The sequence below is a fragment of the Hyperoodon ampullatus genome (genome assembly GCF_949752795.1).
Source record: "Hyperoodon ampullatus genome assembly, chromosome: 13".
NCBI lineage: Eukaryota > Metazoa > Chordata > Mammalia > Artiodactyla > Ziphiidae > Hyperoodon > Hyperoodon ampullatus.
This window is the reverse complement of record NC_136926.1, coordinates 49,654,744-49,673,022: the sequence shown is the minus strand read 5'-3', so window position 1 is coordinate 49,673,022 and position 18,279 is coordinate 49,654,744. Positions and strand designations below refer to the sequence as shown.

Here is an 18,279-nt window from a genome sequence, read left to right as displayed (position 1 = left end):
TATTTGAGACTATTCTTGTTTCTTGAAGTGAGATTGAATTGTTATAAACTTCCCTCTTAGAACAGCTTTTGCTATATGCCATAGGTTTTGGGTCATCATGTTTTCATTGTCATTTGTTTCTATGTAGTTTTTTCTTTCTTCTTTGATTTCTTCAGTGATTTCTTGGTTCTTTCGTAGTGTACTGTTTAGCCTCCATGTATTTGTGTTTTTTACAGTTTTTTTTCCTTCAGTTGATTTCCAATTTCCTAGCATCGTGCCCAGAAAAGATGATTGATACTATTTCAATTTTCTTAAATTTTCTGAGGCTTAATTTGTGACCCAAGATGTGATCTATCCTGGAGAATGTTCTGTGTGCACTTGAGAAGAAAGTGGATTCTGCCACTTTTGGGTATAATGTTCTATAAATATCAATTAAATCTATCTGGTCTATTGTGTCAGTACAGTTTCCTTATTTATTTTCTCTTTGGATGATCTGTCCATTGGTGAAAGTGGGGTGTTAAAATCCCCTACTATGATTGTGTTACTGTCAGTTTCCCCTTTTATGGCTGTTAGCATTTGCCTTATGTATTGAGGTGCTCCTATGTTGGGTGCATAAATAGTTACAATTGATATATCTTCTTGGATTGATCCCTTGATTATGTAGTGTCCATCTTTGTCTCTTGTAATAATCTTTATTTTAAAGTCTATTTTGTCTGATATGAGAATTGCTACTCCAGCTTTCTTTTGATTTCCATTTGCATGGAATGTCATTTTCCATCCCCTCATTTTTAGTCTGTATGTGTCCCTGGGTCTGAAATGGGTCTCTTGTAGACAGCATATATACGGGCCTTGTTTTTGTATCCATTCAACCAGTCTATGTCTTTTAGTTGGAGCATTTAATCCATTTACATTTAAGGTAATTATTGATATGTATGTTCCTATTACCATTTCTTAATTGTTTTTGGTTTGCTATTGTAGGTCTTTTCCTTCTCCTGTGTTTCCCACTTAGAGAAGTTCCTTTAGCATTTGTTGTAAAGCTGGTTTGTGGTACTGAATTCTCTTAGATTTTGGTTGTCTGTAAAGGTTTTAATTTCTCTGTTGAATCTGAATGAGATCCTTGCTGGGTAATCTTGGTTGTAGGTTTTTCCCTTTCATCATTTTAAATATGTCCTGCCAGTCCCTTCTGGCTTGCAGAGCTTCTCCTGAAAGATCAGCTGTTAACCTTATGGGGATTCCCTTGTATGTTATTTGTTGTTTTCCCTTGCTGCTTTTAATATTTTTTCTTTGTATTTAATTTTTGATAGTTTGATTAATATGTGTCTTGGCGTGTTTCTCCTTGTATTTATCCTGTATGGGACTCTATGCACTTCCTGGACTTGACTGACAATTTCCTTTCCCATATTAGGGAGGTTTTTCAACTATCATCTCTTCAAAGGTTTTCTCAGTCCCTTTCTTTTTCTTTTCTTCTGGGACCCCTATAATTCTAATGTTGGTGTGTCTAATGTTTTCCCAGAGGTCTCTAAGACTTTCCTCAATTCTTCTCATTCTTTTTCTTTATTCTGTTCTGCAGTAGTTATTTCCACCATTCTGTCTTCCACCTCACTTATCCATTCTGCTGCCTCAGTTATTCTGCTATTGATTCCTTCTAGAGAATTTTCAATTTCATTTACTGTGTTGTTCATCATTGTTTGTTTGCTCTTTAGTTCTTCTAGGTCCTTGTTAAAGGTTTCTTGTATTTTCTTCATTCGGTTTCCAAGATTTTGGATCATCTTTACTATCATTACTCTGAATTTTGTTTCAGGTAGACTGCCTATTTCCTCTTCATTTGCTTGGTCTGGTGGATTTTTACCTTGCTCCTTCATCTGCTGTGTGTTTCTCTGTCTTCATTGCTCCCAAAGTCTACTGCCTCAATTTTGGGATGATTCATTGTCTATTCAGGTATTCCACAGATGCAGCGTACATCAAGTTGATTGTGGAGATTTAATCTGCTGTTCCTGAGGCTGCTGGGAGAAATTTCCCTTTCTCTTCTTTGTTTGCACAGCTCCTGTGGTTCAGTTTTGGATTTGGCCCTGCCTTTGTGTGTAGGTTGCCTGAGGGCGTCTGTTCTTCACTCAGACAGGGCAGGGTTAAAGTAGCAGCTGATTAGGGTGCTCTGGCTCACTCAGGCCAGGGGGAGGGAGGGGTACGGAATGTGGGCCGAGCCTGTGGCAGCAGAGGCCAATGTGACATTGCACCAGCCTGAGGCACACCGTGTTTTTCCCAGGGAAGTTGTCCCTGGATCATGGGATTGTGGCAGTGGCGGGCTGCACAGACTCCCCAGAGAGGGGTTGTGGATAGTGACCTGTGCTTGCACACAGGGTTCTTGGTGGCTGCAGCAGTGCCTTAGCATTTCATGCCCATCTCTGGTGTTCGCACTTATAGCTGTGGCTTGCACCTGTCTCTCGAGGTCGTTTAGGTGGTGTGCTGTATCCCCTCTCCTCGTGCACCCCAAAACAATGGTCTCTTGCCTCTTAGGCAGGTCCAGATTTTTTCTGGATTTTGTCCTGGCTAGTTCAGGTGCACTAGCCCCCTTCAGGCTGTCTTCACACAGCCAACCCCAGTCCTCTCCCTGAGATCTGACCTCAGAAGCCCAAGCCTCAGTTCCCAGCCCCTGCCCGCCCCAGCATGTGAGCAAACAAGCCTCTTGGGCTAGTCAGTGTTGGTCAGCAGTGATCCTCTTTGCGGGAATCTCTCCGCTTTGTCCTCTGCACCCCTGTTGCTGTGCTCTCCTCCATGCTCCGAAGCTGCCCCACCGCCACCTCCTGTATCCATCAGTGAAGGGGCTTCCTAGTGTGTGGAAACTTTTCCTCCTTCACAGCTCCCTCCCAGAGGTGCAGGTCCCATCCCTATTCTTTGGCCTCTGTTTTTTCTTTTTTTCTTTTGCTCTACCCAGGTACGTGGGGGAGTTTCTTGCCTTTTGGGAAGTCTGAGGTCTTCTGCCAGCATTCAGTAGGTGTTCTGTAAGAGTTGTTCCACATGTAGCTGTATTTCTGATGTATTTGTGTGGAGGAAGGTGATCTCCACGTCTTACTCTTCCGCCATGTTGAAGGTCTCTCTTGGAGAAGTATTTAAAGGAAAATTTTATAATATATATGAGTTTGTGTGTTTGTGTGTGTGTGTGTATACACTAATAAGTCAAAATCTGGCTCTAAGCAAAGGCTTTGGAACATAAACAATTTACAACGTAATGAAGGGAACATTTCATCAGAAAGTCACAACTGTCTAGAAACTATGAACCCCAATATCATAACCTCAAAATTAATAAATAAAAGAATAGCAAAATTACAACAAGAAACTGACATATGCACAATCATAGCCTTAGACCTTTAACGCACTTCTCTCAGAAACTGATGGATAGAAAAGAAAAATCCTTTGGATTTTAAAAAGTAATTAAAAATTAATCTGGCTATATCTAAACCCTGCCCCAGCTATCTGATAATACACATTCTCTCAGACATATTGACCATCTAAACAAGTGGTGACAACCAAAGAATTAATATACTGGTAGCATTTTGTTCAGGAATATTTATAATTAATGAGGATGAAAACACTACACATTAAGTTTGAGTGATGGAATTAGGTGGTATTTTGACATGCACATTACAAAAAAATAGAAAATTAATGAGGCACTCATTTAACTCAAGAAGTTAGAAACATATAAGAGAAAATGTGGCATATAGAAGAAAATAAATGGAGAAATTAAATAGAAAACAAAGACACAATAGAGAAGATCAATAAAATCAAAAGCAGAATCTTTGAAAGGACTTTAAAAATATCTGGCAAAATGAACTAAGAGAAAGGAAGCATAAAAAATAATAAAATATTTATAACTTTATTCAAGTATATTTGAAAATTTAGAGATATAAGACTGTTTTACAAAAATATAATTGACCAATATTGACTCAAAAAGGAATAGATATTCCAATTGATTAAACTGAATCAGTATTATAAAAATCTACCCATTATTAAAAAATCATATCCACATGGTTTTACAAATGAGTTTTACCAGAACTTCAAGGACTAGAAAATCTTCATTTAGACAAACAGATCTAAAAGAGAGGAAAGAAAAAGAAATAGAAAACACCCAAGGACAGGATGCTACTGTCATCCTATCATCAAGAATAGTATTAGAAAAGCAAATTATATTGCAATCACTTGTGAATATAAATGTAACTCATTAGCACATTGAGTCTAGTTGTGTATATCTGCTATAACCCAGGCCCTATGCTTGATGCTTTATATACATTAGCTAATTTAGCCGAGATGCTGAAGAATAATGCCTATTTTTTTCACCATTTGGCAGAAAAGTACAAAAATACTATCAACAAAATACCTCTTAAACACCTGATCAAAATATAAAATGAAAATGAACCTGCAACCAAAGTAAGTTTCCAAGTGGCTCATGTATTAGGCAAGCCAGAAAAATCACTTCACTTACTGATGGTGAATTTATTAAGTTGTGTTGGACTGTAGCAGCTGAAGAAATATGTCCAGAGAAAATAAACTTCTTTGACTATTAGTAGTATAACAAAAACAGTGCTTTGGAGGTTGAAGAAATTGAGATATTGGCAATATCAATAGTCAGTTAAGAACAAGGCAACTGATTTTAAGTTGTTTCCCCTGTCTTTTAATAAATTGAGATGTTTCTGCTACTGTTCTTTTGTTGTTTATTTGAGGAATCAATGATGAGTTTGAAGTGACAGAAGAATTAGCATCTATGAATAGTATGAGTAGAGCAACTTTAGCTAAGTGTGTTTTCAAAATTAAGGAAAAAACTAATTCAGTACAACCTGAAGTGGCATCTTCTAAGATGTATGAAGCAAAAAGAGGCTTATTTGTATAAAATTACAAAATTTCCTTTTACATAAGGCATATGGTTATTCCTTGAACTATTCATCGGCAGATACAATGTGGAAAACGTTTGAATCAAGTGTTATTGAAGCAGTAATATCAGCTTTAAACTCATTGGTCCTCATCTATTCAAGTGTTATCAGTTCTGTGAAATTTTTTCAGAAATAGAATCTGAATATCCTAATTTCTCCACCACACAACAGTTTGATAGGTTAGTGGTAAAGTTTTATTGCATTTTTTTTTCAGCTCAGGGCTAAGATTGAAATTTTTCTGAGCAAGAAGAACTGTCCGTAAGCTTTATTATTAAATGTCTTTAGGAATTAGCGTTTGCCACAGAATTGACAATGTTTCTTGATGAATTCAATCTAAATACAAGGCAAAACAGTGCTTATATGTGAAGCTTATGCTGTGGTAAAGCCATTTTGCTGATTACCAATATTGTTTTAATCACAATTAATGGTTAGCTACTTGATAAACATGCCATACTGTCAGAATTTTTAAAAAGAAATTAAAATTCCATTCCCACACAATTTTGTAGTGGATATATTTACTGAACACATACTACAGGCTCAGCAATGTTTTTATGGACCCTGATGCAAGTACAAAATAACTTGCCATATTTCAAAATCCTTTTCCTTGTTCAATTGAAGAGCTTCCAGCTTCACCTTCAATTGGAAGTAATTAATTTGCATTCATTGACATGCTAAAAGGCACATATCGAGAGAAGAATCTAAGAGAATACTATAAATTATTTCCAAGTGATGAATATGCTGAATTAAAATCATATTCTTGTGGACTGATATCAGTATTTGGAAAAATCTATCTTCCACTAAGCCATTTTCATAGGTGAAACAGAGAAAATCTCTGTACGGATCCAATTTAAGCAAAGAACACTTACAATTGATTTTGATGACAAGCAACACTAATACTCAATAGTAGACCTGTACTACAAAATATATTTTATTCTCTTCGCTACAATTGTAAATGTGGTTGCTTTCTTGATTTCTCTTTCTCATAGTTCATTCTTAGTATATAAAACACAATAGATATTTTTTTCACAATAGATTTTTGTATATTCATTTTTTATCCTGCAATTTTACTGAATTTGTTTTTTAGCTCTAACAGGTTTTGGTGAGTCTTTAGAATTTTCTGTACATAATATGTCATCTTCATATAGTGACAGTTAATTTTTCCTTTCCAGTTTGAATGATTTTATTTCTTTTTCTTGCCTAATTGCTCTGGTTAGGAACTCCAATACCATGTTGAATAAAAGTGGTGAGAGGATGCATCCTTGTCTTATTCCTGAAAAGAGGAAAAGTTTTCAGCTTTTCACCATTGATGTTAGTTGGGGCTTGTCATATATGGCCTTTATTATGTTGAGGCACATTCCCTCCATACCCATGACAGTTTTTTTCATAAATCAATGTTGAATTTTGTCAAATGCTTTTTCTTCATCTATTAATATGACCATATGATTTTTATCCTTTATTTTGTTAATATGGTATATCACATTGATTGGTTGATTTGCAGATGTTGAAACATCCTTGCATTGCTAGAGTAACTCATACTTGATCATAATGTGTTATCCTCTTAATGTATCATTGACTTCAGCTTGCTAATATTTTGTTGAGGATATTTTCATCTAAGTTCATCAGGAATATTGGCCTGTAATTTTCTTTGCTTGTGGTGTCTTTGTCTGGTTTTGGTATCTAAGCATACTATTACAGAAAATCATCAAATCACAAATGAAGAGAGAAGGAGAAGAAGAAAGGACAGAGGAATTACAAAACATCCAAAAAACAATTAACAAAATGGCCATAAGTACATACCTATCAATAATTCCTTCAAATACAAATGGACTAAATTCTCTCATCAAATGACATAGAGTGGCTGAATGGATTAAAAAAACAAGACCCATCTAGATACTGCCTACAAGAGACTCACTTCAGATGTAAGGACACACACAGACTGAAAGTGAAGGAACTGAAAAAGATAGATACTCCATGCAAATGGAAACCAAATAAAGCTGGGATATTTATAATTACATCAGACAAAATAGACTTTAAGACAAAGAAAGTCTTTACATAATGATACAGGAGTCAGTACAACAAGATGATATAACATTTGTAAATATGTATGCACCCAACATAAGAACACCTTAATATATAAATCAAGCATTAACATACCTAAAGGGAGAAATAGACAGCAGTACAATAATAGTAGGAGACTTTAATATCCCACTTACATCAATGGATAAATCTCCAGACAAAATCAATAAGGAAACATCAGCCTTAAATGACATGTTAGATCATTGACTTAATGGATATATATGGAATACTCCATCTCAAGTGCACATGGAACATTCTTTAGAATAGATCATATATTTATTAGACCACAAAACAAGTCTTAATAAATTTAAGATTGAAATCATATCAAGGATCTTTTTTGACCACAATGTTATGAAACTAGAAATCAATTACAAGAAAAATACTAGAAAATTGACAAATAATGTGGAGATTAAGCCACATGCTAACAACCAATGGGTCAAAGAGTAAATCAAAAGGGATATCAGAAAATACCCTCAAGACTAGTGAAAATGAAAATACAACATACCAAAGCTTATGGGATACAGCAAAAGCAATTCTAATAGGGAAGTCCATAGTGATATATGCCTACATCAAGAAACAAGAAAGATCTCAAATAAACAACTCTACTTTACACCTCAAGGAACTAGAAAAAGAACAAATTAAGCTCAAAGTTAGCAGAAGGAAGGAAATAACAAAGATCAGAGTGGAAATAAATGAAAAAGAGATGAAAAAGACAACAGATGAAAATAAGAGCTATTCTTTTGGAAAGATAAAACTGGCAAACTTTTAGCTAGATTCATTAAGAAAAAAGAGTGGACTCAAATAAATGAAGTCAGAAATGAAAGAGGATATCACAGAACTACAAAGGATGATAACATACTATGAACAATTACATGCCAACAAATAGGACAACTGAGAACAAATGGATAAACTTCTTATAAACACAACCTACTAAGACTGAATCATCAAGACCTAGAAAATCTGAGTAGACCAATTACTGGTAAGGCAATCACATCAGTAATTAAAAATCTTCCAATGAAACAAAAGTCTAGGAGCACACATTTTCACTGATGAAGTCTATCAAACAGTCAATGAAGAACGAATACCAATCTTTCTCAAACTCTTCCAAAAAACAGAAGAGATGGAAATACTTCCAAACTCATTTTTATGAGGCCAGCATTACCCCAATACCACATAAGACTCATCATGATCTCAGCTGCCCAAGCTGATAATTAGAGGACCTGGTTTCAAAGAATAATGCAAGAAGTATGTTAAGTAGAAACTGCAAGCATTTCACCAGTGTTTCTGGTATTGTTTTTGTTTGGTTCATAGACTGATGGCCACTTATGAAAGACGCCAGGAGTCTGAGGAAATCACCACTACCCAACCAGAAGAATTATCAGTGCATGCGATTAACCAGGATCAAATTGAAGCTTTAGCAAAGGAGGAACCAAGAGACACCACTTCAGTATAATCTTGTATTAAGCCCAGACACCTTTGGGACATTGGGCCTTTTTCAAGTCTCTTGGATGGTTTTAAATAGAAATAAATTCTGGCTTTAAAGAAAAGTACCCCTGAACTGTATTCCCACTTGGCTCCAGCCAGCACTCTATGCAGCTCACTCCTGCTTGTCTCCACATCTTTGTTTTCTATTCCTAAAGGGGCGCATTTGTCTTCCCCTATCCAACTACTAATATTTCTCCTGAGCTAGGCCACAGTGGTACAGGAAGAAAAACCAGTAACCCTGTGTGGCTTTGGGAAAGCCAGTGAACCTGTTTGTAACTCAGTTTTTCCAATTATAAAATGGGACAAGTTATCCTGCTCTGCTGTCCCACCAGACTGCAGAGAGACTCCAAAAAGGGACAGTGTGACTTTCTAGCAAGGAGACAGGTGCTGGGAGGCAGTGTCCTGCTCACCATCCCACCATTGCAGTCCTCTCTGCCCTCCTTCTTCTGAGCCCCCACAGCTCTCACCTGTACTACCAATTTTGTTCTTCATTAAACAAGGTCCCCATTAAACATTATATATATATATATATATATATATATATATATATATAATTATTTTTTTAATCGGGGTATAGTTGCTTTACACTGTTGTGTTAGTTTATGTTGTACAACGAAGTGAATCAGCTATATGTATACATATATCCCCTCCCTCTTGGACCTCCCTCCCACCCCGCCGCCATCCCACACATTTAGGTCATCACAGAGCACTGAGCTGAGCTTCCTGCGCTATACAGCAGGTTCCTACCCCCTATCCGTTTTACAAAAATTTAAAATTTCTTTACACTAACAATGAAATATCAGAACGGGAATGTAATCAAACAATCCCTTTTAAAGTCACATTAAAAAAAAGAAAATACTTAGGAATAAACCTCATCAAGGAGGTGAAAGAACTACAAAACAATAAAGGAAATTAAAGATGATTCAAAGAAATGGAAAGATATTCTGTGCTCCTGGATTGGAAGAATTAATATTGTTAAAAGGGCAGTACTACCCAAAGCAATCTACAGATTTAATGCTATCCTAATCAAATTACCCATGACATTTTTCACAGAACTAGAACAAATTATCCTAAAATTTATATGGAAGCATAAAAGACCCAGAATTGCCAAAGCAATCCCGAGGGAAAAGAACAAAGCAGGAGGCATAACCCTTCCAGACTTCAGACAATACTACAAAGCTACAGTAATCAAAACATTGTGGTACTGGCACAAAAACAGACATACAGGTATCAATGGAACAGAATAAAGAGCCCAGAAAAAACCCTCACACCTGTGGTCAATTAATCCATGACAAAGGAGGCAAGAATATAAAATGGGAAAAAAGACAATCTCTTCAGCAAGTGGTGCTGGGAAAGTTGGACAGCTGCATGTAAATCAGTGAAGTTAGAACACCGTCACACCATGCACAAAAATAAACTCAAAATGGCTTAAAGATTTAAACATAAGATATGACACTATAAAACTCCTAGAAGAGATCATAGGCAAAACATTCTCTTACATAAATTGTACCAATGTTTTCTTAGGTCAGTCTCCCAAGGCAATAGAAATAAGAACAAATAAACAAATGGGACCTAATCAAACTTACAAGCTTTTGCACAGAAAGGAAACCATAAACAAAATGAAGAGACAAACTATGGAATGGGAGAAAATATTTGCAAATGATATGACTGACAAGGACTTAATTTCCAAAATATACAAACAGCTCATACAACTCAACAACAAAAAAACAAACAAACAAACAAAAAAAAAAACAAACAAACAACCCAATCGAAAAATGGGCAGAAAACCTAAGTAGACATTTCTCCAAAGAAGACATACAGATGGCCAATAGGCACATGAAAAGATGCTCAACATTGCTAATTATTAGAAAAATGCAAATCAAAACTACAGTGAGATGGGCTCCCCTGGTGGCACAGTGGTTGAGAATCTGCCTGCTAATGCAGGGGACACGGGTTCAAGCCCTGGTCTGGGAAGATCCAACATGCCGCGGAGCAACTAGGCCTGTGAGCCACAACTACTGAGCCTGAGCGTCTGGAGCCTGTGCTCCACAACAAGAGAGGCCGCGATAGTGAGAGGCCCGTGCGCTGCGATGAAGAGTGGCCCCCACTTGCCACAACTAGAGAAAGCCCTCGCACAGAAATGAAGACCCAACACAGCCCTAAATAAAAAATAAAAAAAAAAAAAAAAAAAAAAAAAAAAACTACAGTGAGATACCACCTCATACTAGTCAGAATGGCCATCATTAAAAAGTCTACAAATAACCAAATGCTGGAGAGGGTGTGGAGAAAAGGGAACCCTCCTACACTGTTGGTGGGAATGTAAATGGTACAGCCACTATGGAGAACAGTATGGAGTTTCCTTAAAAAAACTAAATATAGAGTTACCATACGACCTAGCAGTTCCACTCCTGGGCATATATCTGTAGAAAACTCTAACTCAAAAAGATACATGCACCTCCCAGTGTTCATAGAAGCACTATTTACAATGGCCAAACAACCTAAATGTCCATCTACAAATGAATGGATAAAGAAGATGTGGCATATATAGGTATACAATGGAATATTAGCCAGAAATAATGAAATAATGCCATTTGCAGCAACATGGATGGACCTAGAGATTATCATACTAAGTGAAGTCAGAAAAAGAAAGACAAATACCATATATCACTTGTATGTGGAATCTAAAATGCGATACAAATCAACATATCTATGAAACAAAAACAGACTAGTGTTTGCCAAGGGGAAGGGGGGAATAAGGGAGGGAAGAGATGGGAGCTTGGGATTAGCAGAGGCAAACTATTATATATAGGATGGATAAACAACAAGGTCCTACTGTATAGCACAGGGAACTATATTCAATATTCTGTGACAATCTATGATGGAAAAGAATATGGAAAAGAATATATATATATAAACGGAGTCCGTTTGCTTTACAGAAGAGATTAACACAACATTGTCAATCAACTATACTTCAACAAAATTAAAAAATTTTATATACCTATATACATATATGTGTGTACATTATATATATATATATAAAGCCTCCCTCACCATCTTCCCAGAGCACTGAGCAGGAGCTCTGGGAAGGGCCACATTGGGATCCAAGGGACTTTGGCTATTTCTTTCTCACCTCCCTAAATTGTAAGGCCTCTCTACTGCAACCCTAAACCAAACAAGTCATTTACATATGGCATAAGACCAGATTTTTTTTGGTCTTTAACAAAGACTTTATTTGAAGGCATAACAGTAAAATCTAAAAGAAATTTCTAATAGGATGTGTTTATATTTTATCCTGAATCAGACACGTTTGAATACCCCCCTACCATATGATCCAACAATTCCACTTCTGGGTATTTATCCAAAGGAAATGAAAACACTAACCTGAAAAGATAGCTGCAGCCCCATGTTCATCACAGCATTATTTACAATAGCCAAGACATGGAAGCAATTGTCCACTGATAGATGGGTGGATCAAGAAAATGTAATTTTATATATATATAAAATTATATATATAATTATGGATACATATAATTATATATAATTATATATTATATAACCATGGTTACATATATAATTATACATATAATTTTATAATATATATAATATATAAAATTATATATATAAAATTATAAATACACACACACACAATGGAATTTGATTTAGCCATAAAAGGAAAAGGAAATCTTGCCATTTGTGACAACATGAATGGACCTTGAGGGCATTATGCTAAGTGAAATAACTCAGAGAAAGACAAATACTGTTTGATCTCAATTCATGCAGAATTGGAAAAAAAAACATGAAAACAAGCTCATAGATATAGAGAACATATTGGTGGCTGGACGAGTGAGTGAAATGGGTGAAGATCATCAAAAGGGACAAACTTCCACTTATAAGTTAGTCATGAGGATGTCGTGTATAGCATGGTGACGACAGTTACTAACACTGTGTTGTATTGATGTATTTGAAAGTTGTTAAGAGAGTAGATCTTAAAAGTTCTCATCAGAAGAAAAAAAAGTTTGTAACAATGTGTGATGATGGATGTTAACTAGACTTATTGTGGTGATCATTTAGCATTATATACAAATATTGAATCATTATATTGTACACCTGAAATAATATAATGTTATATGTCAATTATATCTCAATAAAAAAAGTAAATTCTCACAAAACTTTTTAACTATGAGTACCTAAATGCCTCTTGACCTGTAATGATTAAAATATTTACTATCTGGCCCATCATGCTTAAAAACATGAATCTGAAAATATCACTCACTTATTTAAAATTGTTAAATAAATTGCCAGTTATCCAAATATTTCAGAGTGCATGACTTGGGAGTAGAGGTTGTAGGTAAAGGAGGGGAAGTAGGAGAAGGTTGCATGCAGTTAGGACGTTTTTATGCCCAACTCAATACTCATTGTAACATTTAGTGGGAAAACATTATTTAGGCAATAGACAGTAACTATTATTCTCTTTTTCAGCAACAATTCACATGGAAAGTACTGTTATAAGCAATACTTATTTTTCCACAATTTCAGATGATAACTTTCATAGCAATACTAATATTCCCATATATTAGAGGTAACTTTACTTGAATAAGTTACACTAAATCTACTATTTTCTATGTCTAACTAGTTTTCATTTAACCATAACTGGGTATTATCAATGACATCACTCATTCTCCGTTTCTTGAGTGTTAGCTATAGAAAGTACCTGGCATTTCTCATTCATTTGTTACACAAATATTTATTGAGCCTTATTTTATGCCATGCACCACCACAGCTACCTAGAACAATGTGGTAAGACACAAAGGGTGCCTGCCTTCATGGGTCTTGCATTCTTCCTCATTATATATAATAAAAATGGTTATCAAAGTTTTTTAAAAACACAACAAAACTTTGTCCAGGGGTTTCTATTATCTGTGAATAATTGACACCAAAATAGGACCACAAAGGTAAATCTAATTAAAACAGGGGCCAAAAATGCACCATAAATAGGGGGAAAGTATTCAATTGATATTTAATTTAAAAAATAAAGAATTATGGATCTATATTTTCATTTAATTAGAATTTGCTCATAATTTAATTGTCTCCCCAAACCTTAAAAAATAAATCAAGGGTTGATTTTAGTGGGTCTTAATTTTTCTAACAACATTGTATGTTGGCACGAAATATCTTTTATTTCTTATTCAGCTTTTCAGAATGAACATTAAGAAGGTCTGCATCATTTGGGTTAAAATAAGTACAGTTGACCCTTGAACAATGTGGGTTTGAACTATGTGGATCCTCTTACACGGAATTTTTTTTTCAATAGCAAATACTACAGTCCTACACTTTTTGAAGTTGACTGAATCCACACAGGTGGAGGAACCAGAGATACAGAGGGCAGACTCAAAGTTACACAGAGATTTTCAACCATGGCAGAGGGTGGATGCCTCTAACCCTCACCTGTTCAAGGGTCAGCTGTACTTATATAAAATTGGCCTTGTCAATTTTCCTGAATATGTGCCTTAATACTAGATATTCAAATCATTTTCTCTTGAAGCATCTAGTGGGTCATTTTCCTTGCTCGTTTTCTTATTAACTGGTTCTGCTCTTCCAGAACCACACTTTTCAGTGGTCTTGTCTGTGATTTGATCAGGTCTGCAAGAATACTTTTCTCGACTTCTTTAAATTCAGCAACTTCATAAAATTTGAAATTTTGCTTTATAGCAAAATTTGCATTTTAATTACATTATATTGTTTGAGTTAAGCCAAACCAGTCAAGTATGACATTGACTCAATGAGGCAGAAATGAAAACTAGTGACAAACAGGGAAGGACTGTTTGAGCAGTCACTAGTTAAATTATTCATTTGTGAATATTTTAATTTTTTTTATGCTTCACTATCCAACCTCATAACTTTGATGATCTGAATAATCAACATTCAGCAAAAAGAATTTCTTGTACTTTTCATTTATATTCTCAACCCTGATCCTGTAGATCTAAAAGAAACCAAGATAATGAAGTTAACTTTCTTCCAGAACAAAAAGTAGCAGAGCTGTGAATGGCTTCTCAATTACTGAGCTATCTAGAGTTTGCCTATATTAATAAAAATCTGAAAGAAAGTGAAAGCCATGTCTCAGTTTGGAGGTGTAGACCTTTGAGACAGAGGTGGAGAATAATCCATAAACTGCAATATTAGAATAAAATCACAACCTCTCTCACCCCAAAAAGAACCGGAGCCCTCACCCCACCCTTTCTCAATTCCAGTGCAAGATGCTAGTCAGCAACTTGTCAGGACAGCAAAACCATCACAAAATGTTACACCTTCTAATGAAATAATGACAATCAGCCAACCAGACACTAGGTATCTACATAACTGAGAGGAAAATTCTTTCAATTTTCTTTCATAAAGATTTGTACTAGGTAGAGAACAGACTTGCGGTTGCCAATGGGGGAGGGAGGTGGGGGAGGGATGGATTGGAAGTTTGGGATTAGCAGATACAAACTATTATATAGAGAGTAGATAAACGACAAGGTCCTACTGTATAGCAAAGAGAACTGTATTCAATATCCTGTGATAAACCATAATGGAAAAGAATATGAAAAAGAATATATATATATATATATGTGCATATATATATACATATATATATAAATGAATCACTTTTCTGTACAGCAGAAGTTAACACAACATTGTAGATCACCTATACTTCAAATAAATAAATATATAGATAAATAAGATTTGTACTAGGATTCTTGAATGTAAAGGAAAGAAGTAAAATTTAAAGTTGGTTCATTCAGAGACCCAAACTCCTATTATGTCATGATGGTTTCTTAATCCACTCAGAATTTCCCAAACAGTTGCTGTTAATGATTTGCTTGTTCAATATTCCTGTTTGCAAGTGTAACATCCCTGCATCTCTCCCTTTTGGCTTGTTATATCTGTGTCATGATTTTGTGAACAGGAGAACAAATGGCAGCCAACTCCTGCTAGAAAATCAAAGCTTTGAAAAGGCCATGGCAGAAGTGGAGTTAAGTTTCTCTCAGATGTCAGAGTTTGAGTGCTACTCCTGTCTCTGCCCTAATTAAATTCCAAGTGAAGCTACTTCCCTCTTATGGGACATCTGCCTCCTAGCTGACAGAAGACCTTCTCTCCCTTTGGGAGGGAGAGTGTAAGGGGATGGATCTTGACCTGTCTCCATTATGCCTCAAGAAGAACTAGAAGGATAAAACAACAACCTTCATTTTAGTTCATGAAATGAATTACTACTATCTGAAAATTTATAACATGTTTAGGAAAAAATCTGTTAAAATACTTTCAAGTTATAGAATCACTACAGTTTTGGAGCATGCCTTTAGTTATGTGCTTAGTAATATTTTTTCAAGGATTTTAAATTTATTACTGCAAATTTAATAATTACAGCAATTGCTTAATGAAAGGTAAGAACTATAAAAATGAATGCTTAGGTATCTAATAAATACCTAATATAATAATCTAAGAGTAATCATACAAAGAATCTTAACACAAATGCTTGAAGTTGTAAATCACTTAATAAATTATTTTTCAGTAAAAATTTACAAAAATGTCATCAAAAAGCAGACCTATATGATTTAGTTAAATATATGTGAGGAAAAAGTGTTGACACATGAGTGTTTTGTGCAAATAAATATTGTTAAATAGGTATTTAACAATACCTAAAGCAGTATTCCAAGTCTAGTTTCTTTGTGGTATGGTTTGTACTAATCATATACTTACAATACACTTCGAAAGCAAACTTCAGTCTAATATATTCACATTTTTAAATACTAATCAACCTGGTGGGAAAAGCAGTGGCCTGAAATGAAAAAAATATGCAATCCACGTCCCTATTGTGCCACTTAAAAGTCATGGACCTCTAAACGTGTCATTGAACCCCCGCAGTCCTAAGTTTCCTCTGTTCTAAATTGAAAAGTTTGTAATCTAGGGTCATTAGCCTCACCATGTAGGCTCTTTTCATTTCTGAATTGGTGGGGTCCAACTTATTTGTTATCAAATGTAGCAAATAAAAAATGTGATTCCCATCATTTTCTACTACTCCAGAGAAGCTTCTACTTGTGGAAGGTGGACTTAACATTGAATTTTCCAAAAAGCACATGTTAAGAGAATTTCTTCACTGTCTTTCTACAATCAGAAGTGACCGCCAGAGGCTGGACCAGGAGTCTAAGAAAATCCAGCCACTCTTTTCCCATCGTGTTGCTCTTCCATCTTTCTGAGAGCAGATGTATTTGATTAAGGGTATCAGTAGCTTCTCACGAAAGAATAGGTGAATTAAATCAACACATTTATTTAGTGCTCATGTTCAAGATACTAGAAGAAAAATTGTCCATGTCTAATTTGTGCTGATTTTTTCTAGGACCCACTGATCTCAGCATGAAGAGGCAGTTGGCAACCAGCTCAGGATCCTCCAGCAGTTCGAGCTCCAGACCCCAGCTGAGTCCAACTGAAATCAATGCAGTGAGACAGCTGGTTGCAGGATATCGGGAATCCGCTGCATTTTTATTGCGTTCCGCAGATGAACTGGAGAATCTTATTTTACAACAGAACTGAGTCCAGCAACAATCCTCTTCACTGAGGTTTAAATTTGCAGTTTCCACTAATGACGTTTTGATTTCTCAGCAGAGATGCGTCTGGTCTTACTGCACAGTCTTAAGAGAAATATTTCCATTATGCCACATTGTCCTTGATCCATAAAGTGATGTGTTTAGGTGCTTCAAAGGAACTCTGGCCTCTGAAGTACTTGAGATACTTTAATGTGTCCAGCCTACTGTTTTTTGTTTCAGTGTGCCAGCATAAATATCTGGGGCAAAAAAAAAAGGCTGTATATTCCTAATTCAAGGATAAAACAGAAGAAGCTTGTGGTATAAAAAGTAGTTCAAGATCCAACTGAAATATTAGTGGAATTTGCTACTGACTTACTGGACTGAAAGCTGCAGTATCTGGCAAAAAAAAAAAAAAAGCCAAAATTTCTCATTGCTACAGGATATAACAATGAAAAGGATCTTGTATTTTAAAAAAATATGTAATTTTTATAAAAAGAAAACTTGTTTTTCATTCAGAATTGTCATTTTTACTTTGGTAACTTTTTCATAGGTCCTAAAAGAAAACTGTTTTGAGAAACTACTGTAAGTACATTTTCCACCTCCCTTTGCCTTCTCCTCTTTCCAAATTCTTTCTACAAAAATAACACTTGATGCTGGGGAAAAAAATACCCTTGCCTACGTTCTTTAAATCGTCGCATCAGGAACTACTTCCAAGAGAAGCCTGCGTTTCTGCACTCATGCTGGTCTCAAGCATCCCACTCACCATTGCAGCTTTACCATAGCGGTTTTCACCACAGAATTTTTTAATATTGAAAAAGACATATCATTGAAAAAAAAATGACACCTTGATTTCTTACAGCTGCTCTCCCCAGATTGCCGCTGCTGTCTTATGGGCATCCCTCTAGCAGCCATTGGATGTCGATGACTGAATGTTAAAGAGGTTGCAAGTGACAATCTGAAAATTTGCACTCTTGTGTGTAGTTTTCTTTTCTCTCTTTCAGAAATAGTTCCCAAAAAGACCATTACCTCTCCTGATATGATTTGTATAATTTACAGTTGTAGGTAAAAATGATGTAAAGAACTCTCAGTGGATGCAGCTGCAATCTACAATGAACTGTCCCCTCCTCTTCCCCATATTTTGCCCTTCTTCCATATTTTATGGTGTTGAATACACATGAATGGTGTTTTCTTTGTGCACTGAGGCAAGCCTATTTTTTAAATATTTAGGGAGGAGTACATCAGTTTACGCTTCTTGT

The 18,279-nt window shown here is 35.6% G+C and overlaps 1 protein-coding gene across 5 annotated transcripts in view; it reads left to right on the top strand.

Annotated features, from left to right (window-relative positions):
- The window catches only part of NOL4 (nucleolar protein 4), a gene marked incomplete at both ends in the record, with an annotated part of 375,288 nt that extends 358,258 nt beyond the window's left edge, over positions 1-17,030 (top strand). For all 5 annotated transcript variants that reach the window (XM_079717454.1, XM_079717453.1, XM_079717451.1 and 2 more), the window contains one exon: positions 16,837-17,030. In XM_079717454.1, coding sequence (XP_079573580.1) covers positions 16,837-17,030 — 194 coding nt within the window. The remainder of the gene's footprint in view (positions 1-16,836) is intronic.
- Positions 17,031-18,279: the final 1,249 nt, after the last annotated feature.